Source organism: Thunnus albacares, chromosome 11, assembly GCF_914725855.1.
Source record: "Thunnus albacares chromosome 11, fThuAlb1.1, whole genome shotgun sequence".
NCBI lineage: Eukaryota > Metazoa > Chordata > Actinopteri > Scombriformes > Scombridae > Thunnus > Thunnus albacares.
The window spans coordinates 17,411,791-17,438,766 of record NC_058116.1 but is presented as its reverse complement, the minus strand read 5'-3'; the positions used below and the strand labels follow the sequence as shown (position 1 = coordinate 17,438,766).

Genomic DNA, 26,976 nt, shown 5'->3' with positions numbered 1-26,976 from the left:
CCCCGATGTTGTTGCTCACAGCCTCTATGTTTGACTAGATTTTGAGCTGTATAGTTTGAAGCTGCAGGGCTCCTCCACCTCCCTGCGGGGAAATCGAAAAGAGAAAGAACCGGGATGTAACATTTACATGCAGTGTGTCACGTACTGTAGTGGCACACCTGGAGAGGTGTTTTACACCTCTGAGACTAGCCTGCAGCACTGACCTCATTATAACTGTAAATGCCTTAAAAACATTTAACACCCCTGTGACTGATGAAGCAAGAATTGTGGGGGAACAGCACAGCATCCACTCATTTCCAAAGTATTGAGCAATTTTTCAAATATCTGTTATGACTAGTTGTCAATACATGATGTAGCCAGAGGTTTTCTTGTTGTGGCATGTAGCATGAGTTAGAGGTTGGAACATTGCTTTGAATGATGCAAACTGGGTATTCACAACAGGACGTTATGTGATCTGTTAAGGCCATTAGTTTGATTTAACGATATGATGTAACAGTCTTGATGATTTGGATCATGTAATGCTGGATCTGCTGGCTCAGTCAGACAGATTGGACTTCTTTAGGGTCGTGGTGCATTAGCAGGGAACAAGGTAGAGATGGAAGAAAGAGGAGAGCGTGGGTGTGTCTCGAACTAATTTCAACTCAAGTCTCTGAGGACAAATCAATCCCTGCTCTGAAATATATCTGAGAGGAGGCTGAGAGGCGCTGCACTGCTGACTTTCGTCAGTTTCTGTATCTTGTTGTTGTGTATAACGAGTACATCAGACGAGGTTAACACAGTGAACTTGAGGCAATAAGGGTTGATTTTTAAATCACTAAAATGCATTCAAGAAAGTTTGTTTTTCTTAGCGTGGTAGCATAGTTTTGAGTTTCTTGTTGGAACAGTTAGGCTGTAATGGTGAGCGAATTCACTTTCATCTCCAAGTTTTGACTTTGATTTATATGTTTTTGACCATAAATCACACATCTGCAACTTTATTCCCCCTAAAAACCGCTGTATTTTCTATTCAGCCCTTTGTTGAGTGCACTCAAGTTAAAATTGCCAAAGCACTTACTGTAAAGAGTCAAGTGATAATGTGAAACTCAGGATGTGGAAGTTAAGTGATGTCTAACTACTGTATTGTAATTTTTTTTCCAGCACACTCCGGTTTCCACACTGCAAATCTCCTGATGCAGTGCTTGGTAAACACTATACACTGAGCATGTGCAATATAGTTTTTTAATCATGTATAAGAACAGAAAGAACACTGCACAAAGGCAATGAAGCAATGAACACATTAAATGTAATTGTGTATCAATCACAGTAAACTCCAGAGAGGGCTGACATAATAAAAAAATATTCAATCTGCAAGATAAGATAGGAGAAATAACCTACCTGATCATCCAGAAAAGTACAGACTGAACAGGATGGACAGCAAAAGTGTTGTGATTTCAGTTTTTCTGTGTGGATTGGTTTGAAGTCTTTTTTTTTTGTCAATGGCCAATGGACAGTTTGCACACTCATGTAGAATCCATTTTCTACCCCATATCTTCTCAGTTTTGTCAACATAGTCTACATCTTTTCACAGCGATACCGAAGTGAAGCAGGCTGCAGGCCTGTCATGTGGGCTGTGTTTGCTTTTCTAGCCAGCTGTGCTGTGAGGGCCGTGCCTCCGCAGACCTCCTGGAAGGTAGCGGGTGGTTGGTGGGCTTTGAGCCAGCTGTCTATTTTTACTCCTTTTTTTATGACTCAAGCTGCTTAATGAAAGGATACATGGACACTAATAAGTTCTGTCTGTATCTGTTATCCTTGAGGCCTGATGTGAGTTAGACATTAACATAAAGTGATATTGGTAGCAACTGTTACATAACTGTATATAAAACCCTTTTTCACCGGTCGGGTATGGCATACTTTAGCCGAGGTCACAGGCGTTATAACTACTCTGATCTGCTTAGCCCTCAAGCCAGCTGTGTCATTTCAATAAACCACTTTCCTCAACATCAACAGTAATGATACCCTGCTCTGATGGACAGGAGGTGTCAGTGAATGAACCGCCAACCCTGTGATTAGGGAGCAAACCTGAGCAACAGCTGCCCATATTTTTTTTTAGCACTTTTTGGGGCAGACTATTGCTTTTAAATATTGCAAGAACAGAGACGTCAAAGTAGAAGCAGCCACAGTAAACCGATTAGATGAAAACATGCAAGAGACAGGTGCTCGCTGCCAAACTTTCAACATGTCATCAAGGTTTGCCACGTCTTTTAATTAGCTTTCCTGTCATGGAAACACATATGCAACCATTTGCGCTGGTTGTGATCATGGGTACTCACTGCGTTGCTGGGCATCGCAATCCAGACTGTATGGAAAAATGTTGCAGAGTTTGCATAGAGGTGGTTTTTGGGATCCTGTGTTGTATTAATGTGTCGGCTCGCTCATTCAGAACTGGTCTCTGAACATGAATTAAATCTCATGTCTTGTTAGTGATCTCCAGTTCATTGTTGCTACACATGAACCCAAAGAGAAGACACAGGGCTGAGTGGCAGTTTGTGTTTAAAGATTTACTGCTATTGAGGTTTTAAGGTTGACAGCCTTTAAGTGGTCTGTAACCCACTATACAAACAAATATTTCATGTCGCCCCAGAGTGGTGCTTTTTGTCTGACTTTACAACACGCCAGTTGTAGCATAGTTCATGAAATGCTGAGTAAAGAATTCCTTTTTTTTTTTTTTTTCTTTTCTCTCTCTTACTCACACACTCACGCACACAGACACACACTTGCTGGGAAATGTGCAGCAATAACTAATATGGCTTTTTTAATCCAAAAAGGTTAAGGTTTATTATCCATGTGTTTTAGCTAGGTCTTTGTAATTAATTCATGTTGTGCTCCTTTGTGCACCTGAGGCACCACATGGTTTGTTACACAGAACCATCTGAGAAGTCGTCCATGGAAACAGTTTGGAAAAAGGCAGGCACCTTCAAAAAATACTTGGCAGGTTTTTGGATGAACCATCTGTCTATCACGGCTCTTCACAACTTTTCGCCACTGTTGGTTCGGCCACAAGCACATAACTTGAAGCCTGACAAGATAGATTCTTGCGTGATCTCACGAATCCAGCTGTCTCGCAAGGTAACCTTCACTCAGCAAAGCCAAAAAGTGTAGCCCAGAGTGGGTTTTGTAATGAAAAGTTAGAGTCTAGCCAGTGGTAGAGCTGGATAATAAACTAAATCTAGCGAATTACATATTTTAGAATATAATAATATAATACAAAAATCTTTTTTGTTCATTCCACAATTAATAAGTTGTCTAAATCAGAAGTTCTAACAATCAACCCAAAGTCAAGACTAGAAGTACACATTCTTTAATGGGTCTTACTGTAAATAATCAGGATAAACATATCAGTATTGAGCCAACACAGGAAAGGAAATATAATATGCTAATGTTTATACAGACAGTTGATGTTAAATTCTTAAACAAGGTTAATGTGTGACATGTTATCGTGAAACAGATTTTAAGTTCTGTCATAAAGTGTTGTCCAGTGTGCTGTCACTTATTAATGACATACTGTAGGAATCATGTTTGGGCTAAAACTCACAGCTTTAGCTTTTTCAAAATGCTTTGAAAGGAATTCACTGACTTGCAGTACAGATGTGTGACAGCTGCTGTGCAGATGAAATGTCAGTTTGGCAGTGTGAAGTTGGCGAGAGACGTCGAGGCGTTGAAACCCCACATTTTCACAGAAAGGAGTCGGTCATCCAGGGCAAAAAAAATTCCACGATTTCCCCCCCTGTTATCTTCATTTTGTAGCTACATGGAGGGAGTTTCCTCTTGCTTGTTCATTGTTTCTTGCAATGTTTGCACCCTGAGACAGTTATGTTCTTGGTGTTTGCTGCTTGTACAACTTAATTATAACCCTTTGCATGATACTTCTGCCCTGTATTATCGAAGCTTCCTAACGTATATTCTTCCCCTCGAAACACTGAAGTCACTTTTGCTATTAAGGGTATAACACCTCCACACAGCTGACGTGAAGATGGAAAGCAGCTGCTGTGGGTGGTGTAGTTATCATGTGATGTGTAGCTTCTCTTTATAGTAGGTTGTACAAAATTGGGCTGTATGTAATTACATCTGTCACTAGATCATTTCAGGCTGTAACTTATGTTTTCCTGTAACATATATATATATATATATATATATAAATATGTGTGTGTATATATTATATGGTATTTTTGGCTCTGGACCAATGCCATTACTGAGAAATGTATCAATACATTTATTTTTGTAGAGATGTGATATTTTTGCTTGTGCCTGTCGAATTGCAGTAGCACTTTAATTACTGTAGGATTTACTACTAGGTGAATGTGTATTTGTCAGGGTGGTCTGGCATCAGGTGACCGTGGAAAGCTGCCCCACCCTCGTCAACAGCACCCCATTAATAACACAAATGCACACATACACACACATGCACAAACAGTGCAGCTGTAGACGTAGGGTAACCTGACCTCGGTGAGCTGAGTGCCTGTCACAGCTCATTAGCATTGGGGTGAAATGAAGGCTGGTAGAAGTGGTTCTTTGCTTTAGTTGGAGCTTGACCAGACAGGAAGCCCGCAGCTCAGTGCACCCACAGCAACTCAGCAAGCACATCCAGACAGCGCACAGGAGCACAACACCTACATCGAGCTCCGACATCATCACCACAAACCCATTTGTTTCCAGGCCAATACTTCTCCAATATCTAAACATAACAACTTAATGATTTACCTTTAATTCGAGCTCGCAATCCACAAAATGTAGAAGGCTTTGCCTGTTTGCACTTCTGTATATAATACAGAGACTGTTAGTGGTTTTCTGTCATTTAATGTGACCGTCTACTCAGGTGTCAAATTGTGTTTTAATGTGTTTAGGGAAGGAAAACTGGCACTAGTTGTCTGGTTACCCCTTCTGACTCCCAGTTCTCTGCAGTCAGCCGACTGGCAGCATCTGCTGAATACTAATGCAATTTCCTGGCCGCTTTTGTAGAGGCGACTGAGAGTGCATGGCAGGCTACAACCTGTGTTTGTACCAAATAAAACAGTTGTGCTTTAAATTGATTTTGCTGCATCTAAAGACATCATTGAGAGTAAACTGTTGTCTTATATATTTTGCAGGTATGATACATTGGTACTCCTGTGCAGGAAATCATTTGATTTTGGGGTAATTGTGTTTAGCAAAGCAAATAGACAGAACCAAGGCAGAGAAGTTTTTTACTTGACCACTTAATGGAATAATCACAGAGCACAAAAGTCTACAAACTAGTAAATCTTCTATGCTCAGTCTTTGTTAGATCTGTTGTTATCAGGATTAACCTCATTTGTACAAATCTGCTGTTATTTACCTTTACATTAGTCTTCGTCTCGGTAGCTGTTAGTAACATTTGTACCAGCTCCTTCCCTGCGCCTTCACAGCAGCTCTCTTTTCTTTAACAAATGTGCTCTTTCAAAATTAAAATGGATGATTGTGTAGATCAATAGCTGAGCCTGATTGTACAATATTGAAAAATAAAGTGTTTTTAAAAGCAAGTTGGGGATCGGACTACTCGGTCAGTGTCTGACTCTATCCTGGTATTAATCTGTCATGGAAATGGGCCTGATCCCAGATATTCCTCATCCATCTTTCCCTCGCTCCCCCTGTGAGCGCTGCTGGAAAATCCAGCAGAGGAAAAGTGGAGGCAGAGTGCTGAGCACACACTGATAGATGATCTTGCTCATCAAATCAGGGAGGGGAAAAAGAACCCCTAGCTGAGCAGTAGCAGCACAATGGACACATTTTTCCTTTTTAGCAGTGGAAAACATTCGCACAAAGCCAATTGTAATGTCTTTTTATAAGCGAAAGATGTCTACAGTCAGGAGAGCCACTGCTAAAGGATTGTGCCAACAAGCATAGAAAAACTGCCAAGATGAAGGTTTTGATGTTTGTAGCATTGATTTCACAAAGGCTGATGTTACAGCAGCACACGCCTGCATTGTTTTCCTATTTTTTTAACACAATGTTTTCTGTCTCTGGAATTTTTTTGAGTTTGCCCTGACTGGCTGACATCTCCAGCTGGGCGAAAAATTTTATTTAATTTGTTATGCTGACATATTTGCATGTTATGCACTCCACATACTGTAGGTGGTACGATTAAGTGCTGGTTAATTGTTTCAAGCTTGTCTCATTTACACGAGGGCGGGGTGAGTCACGCTCGTGTTAGAAATTGCCAAACTTTAGATGACTGCAGAGGTGTTGGTACATGAAGCAGATGTTGATGGAGGGAAGTGGTTAAAGCAGGATAAAGAGAGTTGTGTAACAGTTTTTGGACGATTGGGGCTTATTTTCAGACATAGAGTGGATAACCAGCACATGGGTCAGATTAAATTAATCCAGAACCATACACACTCAGGAAATCATTGAGAACATCATAAAAGAGGAATATCTTATTTACGCTGCAATCTGGACAATAATGAAAGGAAGAAAAATGCCCGTGTTTGAAGGTATAATGCTGACAAATTTTCATAACATCCTCTTGTTCTCAGTATTACAGGGTCACGCTGGGTCGTCAGATTCTCAAATTCAAAGCATTGACTCAGACAACAGAGCTTAGATGTTTCTCCTTTCTCCAACAATATATTGCAACCCATTTTTAATCAACTACCACAGCAACTTTTGAAAAGGTGCCTCTGAGCAAGGCACTTAATAGGCACTACACTTGGCAGCTTGCAGTCAGTGTCTGTTAGCGCGAGAGTAGTCTGAAAATGAATGATTGACAGTCTAATTTCCTTTATCATTTAATAACACATTGCATATGTCCTCTGCTCACTGCTCATTGGTAGTTTCACAGTTTTCAATCAGCTGGTTTGGGACATCTCTTACATACATTACTGTACAACACATAATGTCACCTTTTCGGTTTCATCTGGGGACCAGTTGCAACAAATGTCTTTGCCTTTGCTTCCTCTCCGTCTCTACTTTCAACCGTCAAAAAAATGAGAAATAAAAACAGTGGTCACTCTTGGTTCTTTATCACTATATGTGAACGTTTATGTTTGTCTGTTTATTGGTTATCAGCGTAACTTGAAAACCTATGGGCATTTAGGAAAGAAATGATATTTGTACACTCCTAAGTGCTCCCAAGAGGAAGAAACACATCAGGATCGGTTAGCTGATATATTAGCCAAAGCACCACACTTTGGCTAATATTAGTCATCTTCTAAGTGCAATGTTGAATGTGAAGGTAACGTCCAAGTGGAGAGATTATTAAGCCTGAGTGCAGGTCTGCTATCTATTTCTTTGGGTCTTATGTTTAGCTCCAAGTGGTATTACAAAGGTATTAAATGTAACTATAGCTTTTTAAATTCTGCCAAAGCAGGATGTTAATGAAAAAGATGAAGAAACATGCATCTTTCCGATGATGGACAATTCCCTTAAATTCCCTTTCCTCCTGTGTATGAGCTTTGTTGTTGTTGTTGTTATCTGGGTTGTCAGTTTTTACTGACAAAAAAACAACTCGTGACTGATGATATTTCATTACCCACATCCAATTAACTCTGACCTTTTTTCTCTCTTTCAGAACTCGATGAATCTTCCTCCAGACAAAGCTCGACTGTTACGGCAGTACGACAACGAGAAGAAGTGGGAGCTCATCTGCGATCAGGTGGGCATCAGTCACTCATCTGTGGGATGTGATGTGCTGTAGCTGCTGTACAAGTCACACAAGTCACTGCATAATTACCAGACTGACCCCTCCAAAAAAATTAATTAAGCTTAGGTGCATAGTTATCAATCAGCCTCTCATACAATTTAATAAAGTCAACAAAAATGACATAATATATGCTTTTTCTAACCTAGAGAAGGTCTGTCTTACTGCGTGTCATGACCACAGCATCATTGCTCTGTTGCCCTGCCTTTACCCTGTAAGCCTTTCTCTGTTTTTACACACTGCCCTGACTTTCTTGGTCAAGTGGGTTAAGTAGTGCAGCAGGGAGCACGTCAGTTAGCCAGTTAAAGACTCAGCCTGTTATTGGCGTCAGCACTGCATGTAGGAAATAACAGAGGGTGCACGTTGTGCAGTGAGCTGTGGTCTGAGTGCTCCACTCAGCTCGCAACCTCCGTGCCAGAGAGTTTTCTGCATCCTTGAGCAGAGAAGAAAACGGAGAAGAGATCAAGACCACCACCCACTCAAACGGTATTGATAGCCACTGACCCTGAAGGGAACAGTGCCAGAGAGAGCCCACGGGGCTGCTGACCAGCAGTCAGAGATCCTCTTTCAGTCTGGAGTGGACTCCATGTTCCTCTGTCAGACGTGAAGTGAAAATAGTTGGTTTCCCTTTTCAATGTCGGTGAAGCAGTTTCCAGAAACATTGCCCCATGATATGGATGACAAACATCTTGGCTTCTTGACATTTAAACTGAATATCTTAAGTATACTCACATAAATCTGTGTTATTCGCCTCTAAAGTGACTGGTATCCACTGTGGGTGTGGAATTGTGTAACTATACAGCATCATAACTTCTGATGGTTGATAATGTGCCAAAAAGTTCATGTTTAAGATGGAAGACTATCCATTTTTCAAAGAACATCGCTAAATTAGCCCCAGCCCCTTGATGTCTTCATTCCTGTCTTGTTTTCCCAACACGCTTATACCCATGACAGCACAGGCGGCTCTGAGAGTTAAGTATTTTCTGTGTCATAGCTACAGTGAATCGCTTAACGTAACCATGGCAACAGTGATGGAGAGAGGCAGAGAAATGGAGATGACAGGTACATCGCTTTGAAAAACAGGCCGTGCAAACGCAGCCAGAGGCTGAAATATTAAAGGTTTTAAAGCAATTATGAGGATTTATGAAATATGGACGATGCTTATGATGTGAGCGCAGGGTTAAAATGTCCACATATAGAGAAAGGAAAAACTAAGACTTCTCAGGGTTCTTTCCTGTCCTAACTTTTTTCTAACCAAGAAAGTTTTCTTGGTTAGAAAAAAGTATTACATATACATACACAAATATTTCATTTCATACAAATATTGTTCTTACACAGATGAATCAGGTTGTCAAAAGCATCCAAATGTCTGTTGTCAGCTGCCGTCCCCAACTGGGACTGTTTGCCTCCTCTTCTCTTGAGTCTGAGCTTGACTCCTCAGGTGCGGAGGGCAACGTGCACCTTATCTCTCAAATTGAATCCAAACCACCTCCCCCAGACAAACTTTGTAACTGCCACAGAGCATGTTGGGACATGTTTTTTATGTGCTCCTAACAACAGATGTGTCCTCTGTATAATATAGTCTCTTGCTTCATGTATTGACATGCATCACTCCCATTTGTTTACATGCAACAGGATATATACAGCCCTTGTCAACTCATTTATTATTTTAGATTTTTTATCTTAATTGTTTAGCATCGACTCACTCCAACGGGGTCGAGCCGCCTGTCTGCCTGTCACTGTCAGCTGTGTCCATGAGAGTCAGCTCTGTTTCCTGACACTACTGTCGTCTTTCCTGTTTTTGCGAGGCAGTCACTCTCTGGCAGTGATAAATATGATGCTGTTGATAACACAGCGCAGCCCAGAACATTTGATCTGAACTGGTTCGTAGGACGTCCTGACCGACCCCGGCGGAAATCAAAAGTGTTTGCAGTTGTTCTGAACAGCTATACTCAAAGGCGGAGTGAATCATAGAGGGGGAGGGGGGGGGGGGTTATATTGTTTAAATGTGGGAATAAAAGTGACTGAAATGTTCATGTCAGGAATGTAAAAAGAGAGCTAAAAAGACAACTTTCTCACCTCTGCACAGCTCGCCAATCGCTGTGGGATGTTGATGGATCGTCTGGTTCTGACATTTAAAGAAAAAGTCCTAATCTGATGTGGGAAAGGTGTTGGGGAGGGGGTTTCTGAAGCTATTCGACCATCCGATAAGCATATACTGTATATATACCAGCCCCTTCACTAGGGTTGAAGTAATGAAAGTACTCAAGCGAATGGTGCACAGGTGCTACAGAGATCCAGAGCTCAGTTCCCACTAATGAAACTTCCAATTTGTGTGATCCTGTTTGTATTCATACTGTAAGTGGGAGGCAGGTGAGGGATCTTGTCCTTGTCACTGCGCTATCAACTCCTACTGCACATAGGGGGATTGGATCTGGGCAGAATAGTGAACCTCTTTTTGGTGAAGCCGTCAGTATGTGTTGACTTCGGCGCCACTCAGAAAACCATGGAGTTACGTCCAGGATTCACAGTTCTCATTGAGCTGATTCATGCATGTGTGACTTTCCCACAACACTTACCAGCTTTAAGAGCACATATTTCCCATGAGGGAAAAAAATCAAATAACACAGAGAGACAGATTCTTAAAGATGTGCACTTGAGGTTCTTTCATAGTCTGATTTGCACTGAAAATCATAGATGGATGGATATAAAACAAAGCGCCAAAGTTGGACTCTCTTGAAGGCCAGTCAGTCATCCAAGCTAATTCCCTAAGTAAGAATATTTATTGACTGTCTTTGCCCACATTGTGTGAAGAGTACATTTCCTCAATGGCACGCTCTTCTGTGTCATTCTCTGCAGTGTGGTACATCGCTAAACAGAACAGAACATTCATGCTGCTGTGGTGTGGCGCTCAGCCTGATCCGAAATACCGTTTTCCCACTCTACACACTGATCCAAATCCAGCACTGATCTCCTGTATTTATATTTACAGCACAATGGTGAGGGATTGCTGGGGCTCAGGTCAGGTTGTCCGTCAGGTTGTCCATTTTATTGCATTTTATCTCCGGCTCATCCTGTCCACCTGTCGAAGTGTCCTTTTAGCAAGACAGTGATGAGTGCTATCGGTGCGTGAGAATATGTGGATGAGAGGCAGATTGTAAAGCGCTTTGGATAAAAAGCGCTATAAAAATGCAGTCTATTTGACTGTTGAGATGTTAGCTCAGGGCAGCCAGTTGCTTCCTGGTTGAACTCAGGACATGTACTACACATACAGCCACACACATTTGGGCACAATCCCCGAGGCAGTTTATGCTTTATATGATATTAAAATGAATGACGATCACTACCACCAGCGAGATCATTTACGTATCCACTAACAGATTTGCAGTTACAGTACAGTTGTCCACACAAAAGCCATTTGAAGAGCAAAACTGTAATTTATCCTGGCATGGACCGAGAAGTAAATCTCAGGCTGAGAAGCAGAGTTATGCCCATCTCCACATCTCCAGGAAGATGTCCAAGAAAAACTGGTTCAACTCATAATTTCAACGGCAGTATAATTTAATTTTCCGTGTGTGTGCAGCGGACTGGTTCATTACACCCAATGTCCGTACATTCATACAAAGCACATGTGACCTCATACAAAGGCTTGTTGTGTCCACTAAAGCAGGCTGGAAATGTGCTCGGACTTGTAGGGGTGTGATTCTTCTTTTTATGTTATCGAATGAACAAAATCATTATAAAATCTCAGAACTGCCTAAAATTAAAGCTAAATCCATAATACTCCTGTTTAACCTTTTACTGTTACCCATAACCGCTGTCTTTGTTACTATAAAAGTTTCAAATGTTTAACAACCTGCTCTGTATTCTCATTCTCCTCCTCCTTCTTTCATCTCAATCTTGCCTCACCATTTTTGCTTTTCTCTTTTTTTTTTTGACAGGAGCGATTCCAAGTGAAAAACCCCCCTCACACGTACCTCCAAAAGCTGAGGAGTTATCTAGATCCTGCAGTCACAAGAAAGGTGAGAGCCCTCGCTAACATTTGCTATCCTGTTCCTCTGGCCGGGCTGTTCCACTGCTGCAGTTTTTCCCTTCCCCTCTGACCTTCTATCTCTTGTCCAGGATATCCCTACAGCTGAAGAAAGATTGCATACAGGGCTTCTGGAGGAGACAGCTTGGGAACTTTAGTTACAAAACAGGGGAACAGTGGAGCTTACTGAGAAAAGAGACAGTTGTTTATCTGAAACGCCCAGGTTTGAGAAACCTCTGCCCAGCTGTATCATTAGGCAAGACACTGAATTCTTACCAACTCTTAATAGTGGTGTTGTTCTGCGGCTCTGATGTCTTTGTCACAAAAAAAAAAGCATAAATAGAGTCAGTTGAAGGCAGAGGAGAGAGCACTGCAGACAGTTAGAGAGAGAGACAGAGATCCAGTTCACTAATTGCTGCAGTGACATTGCCTTGCAGCATGGCAAGAGCATATAGAAGATATCAGAGCTTTCTTAGCTACACGATAAAAATTATCTTATGTCATCTAAGCAGCCAATTCTGGCTGTGTCCCTGGCTGCTTGGAAGAGAGCAGAGGGGAGTAAGAAAAGGAGATCCAAGTAAAGTATCAGCCAGCTCTCTAGGCTTTGCCCAAAATTAAGTCTTTTTTTTTTTTCTTTTTGCTCTGGTGAGAGAGCAGGAGAGGGGAGTGCAGGGGGACCGGGCTCTGTGATAAACAAATTAACCAATAGACTCTGCCAGAATAACAACAAATCCTTGAATAATTCAATTTGCACTGACGGGAGTTAAAATTTTACATCACAATAAGCCAGCTAGAGCACAGCAGGGATAGATGACTGTAGCAGAGAGTACAACATGGGCACACTTGGAGTTACATATAGACACACAAACTGCTACAAGTCACCACACGCACACACACACACACATACAAAGTTGCTGAATTACATTTCTCTTCTTGCTTGATTTAATAAAATGTGAAAAAAAAGTGTTTAGTCTTGTGTGTGATATGATTCAAACCTGCATTATTGATGTCTAGGACACTGCCTTGTGATCCCTAATGTAATGCCTCATACATTACACACATGCAGGAGATCTGATAAAAACAGGAAGTGAGAAGAGAGTGACGTGTGATAGTGAAAGCAGACATAACAACATAAAGGTTTCAGTTTATGTCACAGCAGAGATTGTCCCAAGGTTAGAGATGCAGGCTTGTTGACAGCTGGTTTGAATCTCTAGACTGGCTGAAGGATGAATTGTTCCTCCTCCCTCGATCCACACTTACTGCTTAAATGCCTCTGAGCAGGGCTCTTAACACCCAACCACCCCATAATATAGATATGAGGTAGCTGGCCGCCATTTAGTTTTAGAATTGATTTTAAGATCTGCTCATTATGTTTTAAATCACTTTAGGGCCCCAGATTACATCTCTGACTTACTCTCCCCTTATCAACCTCCTGGCTGTGCCTAATGCAATGCTGAGGACTGAAGCAGACAAAGCTTTTTCTGTCAGACCAATACTATTATATAGTATATATATATATATATATATATATATATATATATTATAGTAAGGCTTTCTAATGATCGTTATTTATTGATTTATTTATGTTTGTTTTTAATGATATATATATATAGGCAGGAATGTGTCTATATTTGGCATTTTATTTGCATTTATTCTGCCCTTTGTTCCTTTTATGCCTACCCCATAAACCACTTTGTTATTGCTGGTTTTGATACGTGCTATATAAATAAACTTTTGTTTCAGCTCGACATTTTGTAAATTATGCTTATTTGCTTTTTTGCAGAGAGTTAGCCGAGAAGATTGATACCACTCTCATGTCCTTCTGTCAAATATGAAGCTAAAGTCAGAAGCCTGTTAGCTTAGCATAAAGACTGGAAACAGGGAAAAGAAAACAGCTAGCCTGATGTGTCCAAAGGTAACAAAATCAGACTACCAGCACCTCTAAAGCTCATTAAGTGAAACAATACATCAGCACAAAAGCTGGAGTGTAAAAACAACAAGTTGTGGGCACTTTAAAGGCGCTTGTAGGTGGATTTTGAGAGCTAGGCTAGCTGTTTCCTACTGTTTCCAGTCTTTATGCTATGCTAAGCTAATGTCTCCTGGCTGTAGCTTCATATTTAACAGACAGACATGAGAGGGGTGTCAATCTTCTCATCTAACTCTTGCAATAAAGCATATGTGGGAGTGTTCCTCTTAGAAGATGTTGACGAAGTTTAAAGCTTGGGTGTAAACACTCAACACGCTCCTGGCTGAGGGACTTTAACCAGACGTCACTTTGTTAGTTCGCTCTTCTGCCAGACCTGATATAAGACAAATCTCTCCTTTTTAGATTAAACTCATCTGTGGCTACATCACTAATTGGTTGTTGGATCTATATTAAACCATTCTAGACAAAGCAACCTTTGTGAGACTCAGCCAAGCCTCCCATTGTTTATTTATCATCTTGTTTTTAATGTTTAGTCTCATGGGCTGAAACATGTGGGATTTTGGAAAATCAGCCCTCATTGAGTCGCCGCCTCTGCGTACTCCTTGCCTTGATCAAAAGCTGGACGCAGACAGGGACACAGCAGCTGAATGAGGGAACAAAGTGAGAGGAGAAGGAAGGGGAAAGACTGAATGATTAGAGAGAGGTAGATGAGCGAAAGGTTGAAGGAGAGAAACAGACAAAAAAAGAAGCACAAGAGAAACATAGAGGAAAAGAAAGAGTTATGGGCTTCTTTCTACATTCCTGCTCCATCCCCCTTTTCTTCAAACTCAAACAATTGCCACTTTGTGCCGCTGTGAGAGAACTGGAGGTCATTGCCTCGGCTTTCCATAGGCAGGCTCCGGTGCATTCCTCTGGGCAGCTCCCAGCCAATAGGCAGCCAAGGAGGAAGAGCTCCAATCCAGCAAGTCCCCAAGAATGTATCAGCCATTGATTTGTTTCCAGGATGACCCCTCCTGAGCTCACACTCCCCAAAATCTCTCCCCCCACCTCCTCACCCCCTCCTGCACACTCTTTAGTCCTGTCTCTCTCTCTGCTCTTTACTTTTATTCCTCTTTCACTGCTCCCTCAATGTCTCCTCCTCTTTTACTCCTTTTCCCTCACACCATCTTCACCCTCTCTCCCTGCTGTCTGTTCCTCTCTCTCTCTCTCTCTGTCTCTCTGTCTGTCTCTCTGTCTCTCTCTCTCTCTGTGTTGCAGCTGGTAGTACTTAGTGTGGAGTGTAGGGCGTTTGGTGGGAGAAGCAGAGGGAGGAGGAGGGGGTGGGGGTGCCTCTGGGAGCCTGCGCAGTACCCCTAAAAATGCTCTGCTTTCCACACAAACACACAAAGGGCTCCTCCCTAATAAAAACACTCTGTTTCTCATCTTCTCATGTGCCAAACACACACCGCCCAAGCCCAAAGACACAGACTGTAGAGAGAGAGAGAGAGAGAGAAAGAGAGAGAGAGACCCGAGCTATGGGAACAGCTTTCTTCTCTGTGGATGTTAATAATAGGTTAACACAGGGCTGAGCTCTGTTTCCTCCCCGATACAAACACATCATGGAAAGTGACCAGGCCCTCCAACCCTGGGTGGATCTTCTCTCCTCTTCTTCTCCTCTCCTCTTCTTCTCTTCTCTTCTTTTTTCTTCTCTTCTCAAAAAAAAAAAAAGTCCAGAAAAAACACCCTACCGAAAGTTGATTATTGTAGAAAGGTTGGGAGTTCATGATAAGGGCTGTGACAAACGTTTTAATGTAGATTAATCTGATAATTATTTTTCTGACTCATAGATGAATTTTTTGGGTCTACTAAAATGTCAGAAAAATGTTCCTCCCAGGGTCCCAGAGTCCAAAATAATATTCAGATGTGTTGTTTTTGTTTTGTCCGTCCAACAGTCTAAAACCAAGAGATATTTAATTCACAATTATATAAAACGAGAAGCAAATCCTCACATTTGAGAAGCTAGAACCAAAGAGTTTTTGGCATTTCTGCTTAGAAAAATGACGATTCATTTTTTTCTCAAACTAATCAATTAATTGACTAATTGTTTCAGCTGTAGACATGATTATGTCTGAATTTATTTAACTGGCCTGGGACTGTTTTATATGAAGAGAGGAAAACATTTTTAAATGTAAAAATAACTTTATATCCTTGAAGTTACAATTATTAAGGAGATGATTTTAGCAAAGGATAAACGTGAGATGGTGTTTTCTTCCTTTTGACATTCAGTGATATTGTAACTGTACAAAGATATTTGTATTTTTACATCTCTTTTCAATTTCTCCTCCTCTCTCTCTCATCAGGGATTTTCCCTTCTTGTCACACTGAGGCTGTTTGATCACTACTGAACCTTTGCTTTGCTTGTTTTGTTCCTGCAGTTGTGTAACAGCTTGAAGGGCCTTTCTTTTTTTTTTTTTTTAGTTTTTTGCTATTTCACATCACCTCCTGTCAGATGATGAAAGCAAAGAGGAGCCCGTTCTGTTGTTCTCTGTTTCATTCACTGGCAGCTCATACCTTCATTCACGTCGCTCTTATAGCTGTAGTCCCAGTGACAGGGCCAAGAATGTGTGTGTGTGTGTGTCTGTCTGACTGCTGGGTGTCCTGGTAGGGCCTGAGAGGTAACCAATTAGGTTACTTGATTTTATCTAGCTGTTACCGGGAGGGATTACTGCTATATAAAGAACCAACATTAGCAAACAAGATAACAGGGACTATTCCACATTCAGTTTCCAGTGAGTCAGCTCGCCTTCTCTTTTAGTCTGTTCAACACTTACTGGCAAGTAAAAGGCCCACAAAAAATTTGACATGAGAACAACCCGATCCCAGCTTTGATTTTTTTTTTTTTTTTTTTTTTTTTTTTTGGGTGGAGGTTAATCAGTGCACAGCCTGCCTGCTTTCACATTAAACGTCACTGTGGTTGTGCGTCTATGTCTGTTTGTCTGACCTTTCAGTCAGAAAAACTTGTCTTTCTTCAGCATAATTGAGCCAGCCACAACATCCCTGTGCTACCACATGATGATATACAGATCTATTAAATCCCTCCCTTCTTTCCTCAGAAATTCAGACGGAGAGTTCAGGAGTCCACCCAAGTCCTGAGAGAACTGGAAATTTCGTTACGGACCAATCATATAGGGTGAGTCACTGTGTGAAGCTTGTTTCAGTGTTGAATGTCCCAGGGCTGGTTATATCAAGATTCAGGAAGATAGTCTGGTGTTCCAGACACCCGGAGGCACAGACGCTGACACCACCACCATCCCCCATTCATCTCAGGTGCTCAGGCATAATATTACACAGAAAGCCATGTGGCAATGGAGAAAAGATGAATCGATTGATTGTGCGGGGCGACTGACATATTAACAGCCTCTGGAACGAAAACACATTTTTCTTGTGGTAGTTGAGCTGCATAACCTACTTGCATCAGTGTTTCAGTGTTTAGATGTTACTAGTGGCATCATGATTTCACAGCGGATAAAACCCTGGGGTAATTCCAGGTATTCCAGGATGACGAGCCCTAACCTGCCGGAGCTGATATTAATTCAGCGTTGTACAGTCAGCCTCGAGGAAAGATCAATATCTCAATGAGCGTCACACAATGTCTCCATGCTTTGTCTCGCTCGCTCTGGATCGCAGAGCTTGTCTCCGTGATTAGAGGCCCTGATAGTTGAAGACTTTGATGGATAACTCAGCATCATTAATGAGGCCTAATGCATTCTGGGATCTGTAGGATCCAGGGACCTCATTTATCAAGGCACTTCTGAATGTGTGTGTGTTAGAGCTGCCTGCATGAAGGAAAGTTTCATCTTAACACACAAGTGGATTGTAGTCAAGTTAATGAATAAAGATACAGCACGAGGACTGAAAAATGAAAAAAAAAAAAGATTTAATTTTATGTAATGGTCAAGTAAAGAAGTACAGTACGCAAAACATTGGGCACAATACTTCAGTGTAATTGATTGATTACCACTTTGCTTTTTAATTGTACTTTAGCAAACCAGAAAATAGATCTTAATTAGATCAATTAAAAGTACATGAACAGAAACTGTACAGTTCTTTATTAATGCAGTACTGAAGAATCCAGATGAAACAGCGGCATTAATGGCATGATTAAAAATATAAAAACATTCTTGCACATCTTCAGGAATGATAGTTGACAATTAGAACTGCAACGATTAGTCAATCGATAGAAAATTAATCATCAACACTTTTGATAATTGATTAATCGTTTTGAGACATTTGTTAAGAAAAATGTCCAAATTCCCTGAATCCAGCTGTTAATATATATTATATATAAAGTATATTCTGGTTGCTTTAGTCCTTTATGACAGTAAACTGAATATCTATGGGTTGTGGACGGTTGGTAGGGACAAGGCAAGACATTTGAGGACATCCCCTTGGGCTTTAGGGATCAGTAATCAACATTTCATAGACCACATGATTAATCGATTGATCAAGAAAATAATCAACAGATTAATTGCTAATGAAAATAATCGTTAGTTGCAGCCCTATTGACAATCTATTATTTATGCTTACATGGTTGACAGCAGAGTTGGTTTGTGTGTCTGTAAGCTAAGAATTGGTTTACCAACAATTACTGGGAGTCAAACATGATCAGGAGTAGTTTGAAATGTACTTACATTCTCAAGCCCACAAAGAAATTGATAAATTGGCATTTATGCATATAAATGAGTGTGTGTGTGGATGGTTTAAGCAGAAAACTGCATACAGATGATAATCATAAATGAAGCCCCAGGAGTTATTGGTAGGAATGAGGATGAGGGCTAGCAGCTGGGGAGGGATGTTGGAGGTGGGCGGTCACAGGAGACATAGAGACCCTGTGAAGGACAGGAAGAAGCAGCCATGAGAGCGTCCGCAGCTCACAGACTGTTGTGACAGCAGTAGTGATGCGGAGGTACACGAGTTACATAACCATCACAAGATCTCAGACACACACACACACACACACACACACACACACACTATCTTAACTACATCTCTTAATCCTTCTGTTTTTCTCTTTTCCTTCCTCCCACACACATATAACTTTACTTCAATTCGTCTGTTTCACTCTCACACAAATTCTCCAATCATCACGTGTTTCTGACATCGTCTCTCACACTCCTACGCACTGTTTACACACTGATCAAATTCTGCGCTTTAAACCAAAACATACTACAACCACAGCCAGAGCCGACGTCCGTCTGGCAGAGCAATTGAGGCATTGTGCATTGACCTTATGTTGGTAAACTAGATTACATATATAATCTACTTAATCTAGATTAGACAATGAAGCATTACCATAATGGCAGGGGGGCAGAGATTGAGATAGTAGCGGAAGGAGCGGGTGGGGGGATGGGTGGATGGAGAGGGAGCAAGATGTCACCCACTCAGACAGTGAATCATTACTGCTTCTTTTCAGAGGTGAAACAGAGAAATTTATCTAACGTGGAGGCTGCGTATAATAGGCAGATTGTCCCTTTATGAGCAGCGCTGATGCTAACCCTGGCTCCCTGCTCCTGACATGTTGCTCAGTGGTCAACAACATGTGGTGAATGGGAGGATTGTTAGTTATTGTCTTGTGGTAATGATTACCATGTGGCCTGACAAGACCACACCTCCAAGCCCTTTTAAAGACGACGGGGCCCCACCAGGCACCGCTTTACTGGACGCTCTTGTTAGTCTTACTCGCTTCCGTGTAGTTGCACTGCGGGGGTGGGGGGGGTTTAGCCTTACATCTTCATCAGCGCAGTACCATGCAAAAGCCTGCCTGTGTGTCATTATGTTTATGCCCTGCAAATTTGTCTAAATCACTGAGCAATCAGGCCTGTCGAAGCAGTCGGACCTCAAAGGCAAAGCACCTTTTATAGGGATGCGATTAAATAAAGATGCTCTGTGATTCGGCTCACAGTGCTTGTAAATATGGAGGGAGAACAGCACATGCCGAAGGTAGTGGGAACTTTCGTGTGAAAAAGCTCGGCTTTTCTGTGCAGAATAAAAAATGAAAGCATGCCGAGTGCTGAATGGGTGGCCCACTTCAGGGCCTGTAAGGAAGGTGAGAATGGGCTTTTGATCATTCAATTCAGTGGGCTTGTCTTTATCTAGAGTTAGAAAGTGTGTGTGTGTGTGTGTGTGTGTGTGTGTGTGTGTGTGTGTGTAGGGATAGAAAAGAGAGGCGGATTCAATAATGAGATTCTGTTTATGTGTGTGTGGTTGCTTGCATACCATATAGTTCCACATTATATACATACTACACAAATAAACTCAAAAATACCTTAAAGATCCCCTTCAGACATGTTTTAAGACATAACAAATAGCTTGCTATGAATAATAATTTGTATCTAATATGTTTTTAAATATTCTTACAATGACATCTACTCCTTCTCCTTCATTAAAACAAATCTAGAATCTATGGTTATACATGTATTGCTCATTTCAAAAGTTTTACAAGATGTGTCCTACTTCATTAAAAAGTACATTTTCAGTGTTTGTGCACTGAAGGTTTGCAGGTTTACAAATCACACTTGTGTAAGTTGCATACTGGACCACGATTGGCTCCAAACCAGTTGTGATGTCACAAATCATGCTCAAGCTTTAAACTCAGATTAATGGTGAGCACAGAGAAACTTTCCTCTTTCAGTGGACAAATGTGAAAACAGACTTTAAGTGTCAAACTTTGCACATAGATCATTCTGCACAGTGAAGCTCAAACATCCAACTGAAAGTACAAGAAGAAATTGAGTGGAGCGGGACTTTGATTTTTATCATAACAGCAAGTGGTTAGACTTACAACTGATTTGTCCGCTGATAAACCGTAGACACGTTTTGTTGAGTTCAACTTGTTTTCCTTCTTTCCTCAGGTGGGTGAGAGAATTCTTAAATGAAGAGAACAAAGGCCTGGACGTGCTGGTGGAGTATCTTTCTTTTGCACAGTATGCCGTCACGTAAGTCACTACCAGCCCTTTCACTCTACGCCACCATAGTCTATATGCAGAAGTGACAACCAAACACAATGCTGCTATTCTGCACAGTCGCTGATGCGTCTCCACACAGCACCACCGCTACTGCCTGGTTGTCAGAAACACTGAGTCACTCGGGCCCATTGCTGACACATTGTGTATTATACCAACCATAGGCTTCTATTCATAGATTGACGGCGTGATTATTAGTCAGTCACAAGGTCCCCGTTCAAGGCTGGAGCTACGCAGTAAAATTTTTAATTCACCCCCCCAACTTCACCATATGTTATTATGGTCTGTCCACATTATGAATGGTTAGCCATAAAAGTGTGTTTACCACTGCAGCCGCGTAATGAAAGTCATGGAAACAACCAGTCTGAGAACTGAAATAGATCATAACAGGTATACTGTAACTAGCAGCTTTTTCCAAGGTTTCTGCCAAGTACAACAAAACATGAACTTTGTTTCTTACCAATCATGTCTAAACCAAAAATATGAAATTTTATCGTCAGCGCTGTGGAATTGAGCACTTTTTCACCTCTTCCACCACACATCAATACTAGTGCCTGACCGATATAGGAGATACAGTAGAAGTAGTACACAAGTACCTCTTTGTATATCTGTATTTTTTATGTAGAGTGTGTTTAATATTTAATGCTTGACATTTTTCTAGCACACAGAACATGTATCCCAGAGACTGATGTTAGCCAAACAGTGTTAGCATGCTATTTACTTTCACGTTTCAAATAAAGCTTTTTTTCCAACTGCAAAATGTTTTGCCTCCGACATATCTCTACTAACCAAATTTTAGGGATCCTTGCAGAATATGTCTATGTGTTTATGTACAAAACAGTTATATCATTATCAGATTTATTTAGATATCGGCCTCAAAAATCCAATAAGAAAACATTTGTAGATCAGAATAAAAGTTGATGAGCACTGTGATAGTTTTTTATTTTATCTTTGGTTTCCATGGTGCGACAGGTTTGATGGAGACAGTGTGGAGAACAACCCAGAGGCTGCGATGGATAAGTCGAAGCCCTGGAGCCGCTCTATAGAAGATCTACATGGAGGGAGCACCCTGCCGTCTCCCATCACCGGGAACGGCATCACGCGAGCCGGGCGACACTCCACGTTACGGTAAAATATGCACACAAACTCACCGATGGTTTAAAAAAAGATTCCCCACTAACCACGTGCGTTTGTTTGACTTTTCACAGGTAACTTTGCTTTTCAGGCTTCTTTTTTTTGTTTGACAGGAGTAATGTGATTTACATTGTGATTATTTTGAGAAGTCACACATTTCATATGATGCCTCAGCAGCCCCTTTGTGTAGTCACGGGGCCTTTTAAGACTTTAAATGGCTTAAGACACATTTCTGCAGCGGGAGACAAACACCATTTGTCTGTATTTTTTGGATTGTCAAAAAGTCATGATTTGTGCACATGATGCTGACACATAAGTGACAGAGATTTCCCCCCTGTGACAGATGATGCAGCAGAAGGAAAAAAAAAAATCTTTTTATGGAACACATCTGTTTTTTGTTTTTTTTCCTGTTTTGCTTTTACACCAAACAGTAACTCCAAATCCTGTACGCAGAGGATTTCCCAGCAGTTAATTCATGAGCCCATGCTAATATATGCTCCGAAGCACAAATCCCATTCACTTGTGCATTATTTCTCTAATCCTCCCTGTCATTCCATTGATGTTTCAGTACGGCACTCGCGCGGACTTCTGTGACCTCTAATCCTTTGGTTTGAAGAGGTTAACTTGAACACATTGTACACAAAGAGCACTATTGAAGCGACGAAGCACATGTCGTCTTAACATGAGATCCTTGCACGATAATCAATGTTATTCATTATTTTTTTTCTAATATTGCCTGTTGTCTGACAATAAAGACATTTTAACAGACGTTTTTTAAGTAGAAAGAAAGTTGTGAGTAACTGTAGCATAGAAAAACTGCTTTACAGTAACTTAGACGTTAAGCCATTGACATCAGTCATAAGATTAGATAAGAATGGTGTGTCTTGTATATGAAGCTACTCCTACAAGGTGCAGTTCATCAGAAAACCAATGAAAAATGTAATTGAAAATCTGTTCTGGGAAGTGCTTTTTTCATTATGATTTATGCATATTTTATCTGTGCCTAATTGGCAGAGATTTCACTGATATTGGTACCCCTTGTAAAACATTAATATTGGCCCGTGTTAATCTGTAAACTGGCATCTAAAAGCGTCTACTGCCTCCAGATGTGACCCCTTGTGTCGTCACTCTGGAGCGTGTACAGTATGTGTAACGAGTCAGAGTGTCTTCATTGAGGCTGACTGTGTCTTCTGTTCTTTCCTGGTGCTCCCTCATAGTCATCTGCTCTTCTGTCTGCCACTCTTCGACAGCAGGCAGGTCTAAGCTCCGCTCTGCCGGCTCACAGCAAGCTTTCTGCAGAGTTAACCCCGCATCCCTACTCCCTCCCTAGACACACACACACACACACACACACACATACACAAATATACACAATCCCCTCTGCCTCGTTGTACTTTATGCCTCCCTGCTAGCGCTGCCGAGTTTATTTGTCCCGCTGTCTGTGTTGGGGATGTGAATTATTTGTACTGCCAGCCTCCCCTCCTGCGCTTGAGACTGAATTCTCCTTTCCTTGGAGCAAATGGGTTTTTCTGCACCCATTGTTCTCGCCTCTGTGCCTGTGTGCTGCTTGTGTGGCTCCCTAAACGCCATTCTGTGCAGAAGCTAGCCTAGTTTCTACAAAGGCCCTGTAAAAGCTTAACTCTAGGCTACAAACAGCAACGGTAGATTAGGTAGCCTCTTAAATCTTCTGTGTTTTGGAAGCATCAAGTCTGCAATATTTCTGCTTTTACTGGTTAATAGAGATGTCGCACTAATTGGGGAAACTCTAATTGTCAGTGGTTTTGTAATCCTTAAATGTCCATTATACAGAATATTTGTTCTTTTATTGTGTTAATCTCTCATTAGATTATATTAGTTCAGATTAACTGTGTAACTGCCAGTAACTGGGTGTCAAATAAAGACTTGTGTGTGTCTTCTTCAAACTGCCACCCTGAAGTGTGCCGGTCAGCTGTCCAAAGTGTTCTCAAATGAGACGGTATGTCTGAAGAGCTACATGGAGTTAGATACAGTACATACAGTAGCTGTGTTAGCCTGTATTTTATAGTCTGTAGTTCTAGTTGTAGTGTTTTGATGTTGCTCTGTGGTGTCTGTCGTCCTGCTGGGCAGGAAATTTTGAAACCAGGACATCAAATCCTGGACAGTTCTGACCTTTTATCTTGTTTAGTGAGAATAGATCAGAAGTTGTTTTACAGTTTTGCAGCACTAATCTCTCTTTTTACTCCAAATTTTGGGTTTCCTGTTTGATTGAAGCTTTAATTATCAGCTTTAATTATATCCAAACATTTCTGTGTGTATCTGACCTGGAGAAAAGCATCCACTCCTTCATATCCGTTTACCTTATCAATCTTTGCTACTTTAGATCAACTATGTTTAACGTGTCATATAAAGTTTACTCAAGTCATTTCAGACAAGTCAAAGCAGGTCAAGGTATTGAATTTTGTTGGGCGTTACATAATCATTTTCATTAGTTTGGTTTGAGATTAAGAAATATTGTTGACTCATTTCCGCCAGATTGCGCCACGCCTCAGTTTGGATGTTGATTAACAAGGAGAGGAAAAGCCCGGGACAGATTTTTCTGCTCCAGTTCTGTCAGCGAGTGTCTCATGAATCCACTGCATTTATGTCAGGGAGCTTGTTTTGCACCCGGTCGGCACCACATCCTGCTAAACAAAACATGTAGGATATTCACAAATACAAAGACGTACAAAAACTCACATGGTGAATGTCAGACCTTTGTGACTACAGCAATGTTTTGTTTTTTTTAGCTTTTTTTAATGACATTACCTAATAAAAGAAACATTCTCAACCATTTTTTTTTCTCAAAACTGCTGCCTCTTGTTTTCAGACACACACACCCACAAACACACACACACCATGTTGTGACTCACATAAGAGTCACGCCTTCAGGCATGGAAGCTGACATGAATCGGCGTGTCTATCAGTAGCCTGAAGACACATTTTTCCCCAGAACTCAGGCTGGTAATTGAACCTCGTGACAAAAGTCTGAAAATAAATCGTTTGGCTCTGACTGGCTCTACATATTACTGGTAATACTGCAGCTCCAGCATTTTGTTTTTTATTGTGGGAGCTGCACCAGGAGTAAAAAGGGCCCGGTTTGTCCCCAATCACTGCACTGCATGCAAATGACTTGCTGCTATTGTGCAAGCTGTAACCGATATCTTTGAGAAGGACGTTAAATTAAAACAATTAAAAGAGGGCATCATGCGGCCCCCTGGAGAAGCTGTAGATTACATGGCCTTTGTGTTTGTTAATGTAAGGTGGCGTGTCAGTTTAATAGCCTCCCTATGTGAAGGAGGTGCTGTGTGATGGAGGCTCTTTACAAAAGGCATCTGTTTCTCTTCTTCATCCAGGCCTTGTGCACTTCTTTTTCTCTTTTTCACTGAATTGTTTTTTGTCTTTTCTGTTTGTTTTGTTTTGTTTTTTTCTTCAGTTGTAACACACTGCCCAGCCGGAGAACACTGAAAAACTCCAGACTGGTCTGTAAGAAAGATGATGTCCACGTCTGCATCATGTGCCTACGCGCTATCATGAACTACCAGGTCAGACCTCTGCACTCTTCACAGAGCGTCCACACAGACTGCGTGTCCCTCCGGACTGAAGCGCACTCTTAACTGAAGCTAAATTCAATTTGTTCCTCTGCTAGTTCTCCATGATTCATTTATTATGTAGAGGAATGCACATCTTGCTTATTCAGTGGTTAATTAGCTTATTTGTCTCTGTCTTTCTCCCTCTCTTTATTTTTTTTTTTATATTCCAGTATGGCTTCAACATGGTCATGTCACATCCACATGCTGTGAATGAAATTGCACTAAGTCTCAACAATAAAAACGCAAGGTAAGTTAAAACCAGCAGTAAAAAAAAAACAAACACTTAAATTATAGGAAATAAACTCTGATATTTTACAGACTTATACCCAAAATTCATAATGGAACATCCAGAACCAAACATTATCCTCCTCAGTGCACCTGCACAGTCTGATGCAGAGCGAGTGTCTTTGTTGCTCAGGGGCACATTCATCTCGACAGACGGGTCAGGGCACCGCTGGCACACACACTCCACTACACTGGCAGCTGCTCACTGAGACAGCAACCAGAAGGACTCACTTCTGTGTGACTGTCTGAGTGAGTGTGTGTGTGTGTGTGTGTGTGTGTGTGTCGTGTATTCACTTCATGGCCCGGGGCTTAAGGATTTCCTCAAAAGTGGATGTGAAACCACTTTGCATCACCAGTCACATATTGTCCCATCCAGACAGAGAAATCCTGCATGAATAAACTGGATACTTGACGCATATGATGCACCTGTCTCATACACACATATACACACACACACACACACACACACACACACAGATTAGATACATGCAGATCCACTTTGCACAGATGTTTCAGCAGTGGCAGGATCTTAAATGACAGTTTTCCACTTTGTTTGCTGCGTGTTTTAAGTACGGGTTTGCTGCACTTGTCATTTACGAACTGTTCTTGCCTTTATTTTCTCCCTGTTTTATAGAACTAAAGCTCTGGTCTTGGAGCTCCTGGCGGCGGTTTGTCTCGTGAGAGGAGGCCATGAAATTATTCTCTCCGCGTTCGACAACTTTAAAGAGGTACGAGCAGCACGGAGAGAAGGGACGTCGGGTCTGACAAATATGTCATTACATTTCAACTATGCACTTACAAACGGTGACTCAGTCTGTGGGAATGCCTACTCTATAGACGTGAGACCAGCAGATTGCTGTCAGGGATAGCATCTCGGAATGAGCTCGTCGTCAACAGATTACAGAAACCGGTTTAGCCGCATAACACAGGAAGACGCACTTGACCTCCAGATATAACAGTTACTTGTGCGTTAACTGGATTTGGCAGACACATTAAAACTCAGAATAGCAGAGAGACTGATATAACAGACGGTCTCGCCTGACCTTGCCTGTCTGGATGAGGTATTCAGGCTGCCGGTTAAAAGGAGAGGAGGGTTTGTGATGGAGTGGGCGCTAACAGCAGCCCCATTTTGTAGCGTACGACCCACAAACACGGGCCGACTGCAGTTAATGCAATATTTACACCCCTGAATGAAATATTGAGTGTTGCTCTCAGAGGCATTGGCATTAGTGGTAGGATAAAGCTTAGGGAGAACGTAACTCATCTAATGAGATGAAGGTTGAGAAATGGTCATGATCATT

The 26,976-nt window shown here is 41.4% G+C and overlaps 1 protein-coding gene across 7 annotated transcripts in view; it reads left to right on the top strand.

Moving 5' to 3' along the window:
• The window catches only part of fmnl2a (formin-like 2a), a 55,902-nt gene that overhangs the window by 13,345 nt on the left and 15,581 nt on the right, over positions 1-26,976 (top strand). For all 7 annotated transcript variants that reach the window (XM_044364889.1, XM_044364892.1, XM_044364895.1 and 4 more), the window contains exons 2-9: positions 7,562-7,645; positions 11,632-11,712; positions 16,740-16,816; positions 20,538-20,621; positions 21,621-21,776; positions 25,234-25,342; positions 25,561-25,637; positions 26,310-26,403. In XM_044364889.1, coding sequence (XP_044220824.1) covers positions 7,562-7,645; positions 11,632-11,712; positions 16,740-16,816; positions 20,538-20,621; positions 21,621-21,776; positions 25,234-25,342; positions 25,561-25,637; positions 26,310-26,403 — 762 coding nt within the window. The remainder of the gene's footprint in view (positions 1-7,561; positions 7,646-11,631; positions 11,713-16,739; positions 16,817-20,537; positions 20,622-21,620; positions 21,777-25,233; positions 25,343-25,560; positions 25,638-26,309; positions 26,404-26,976) is intronic.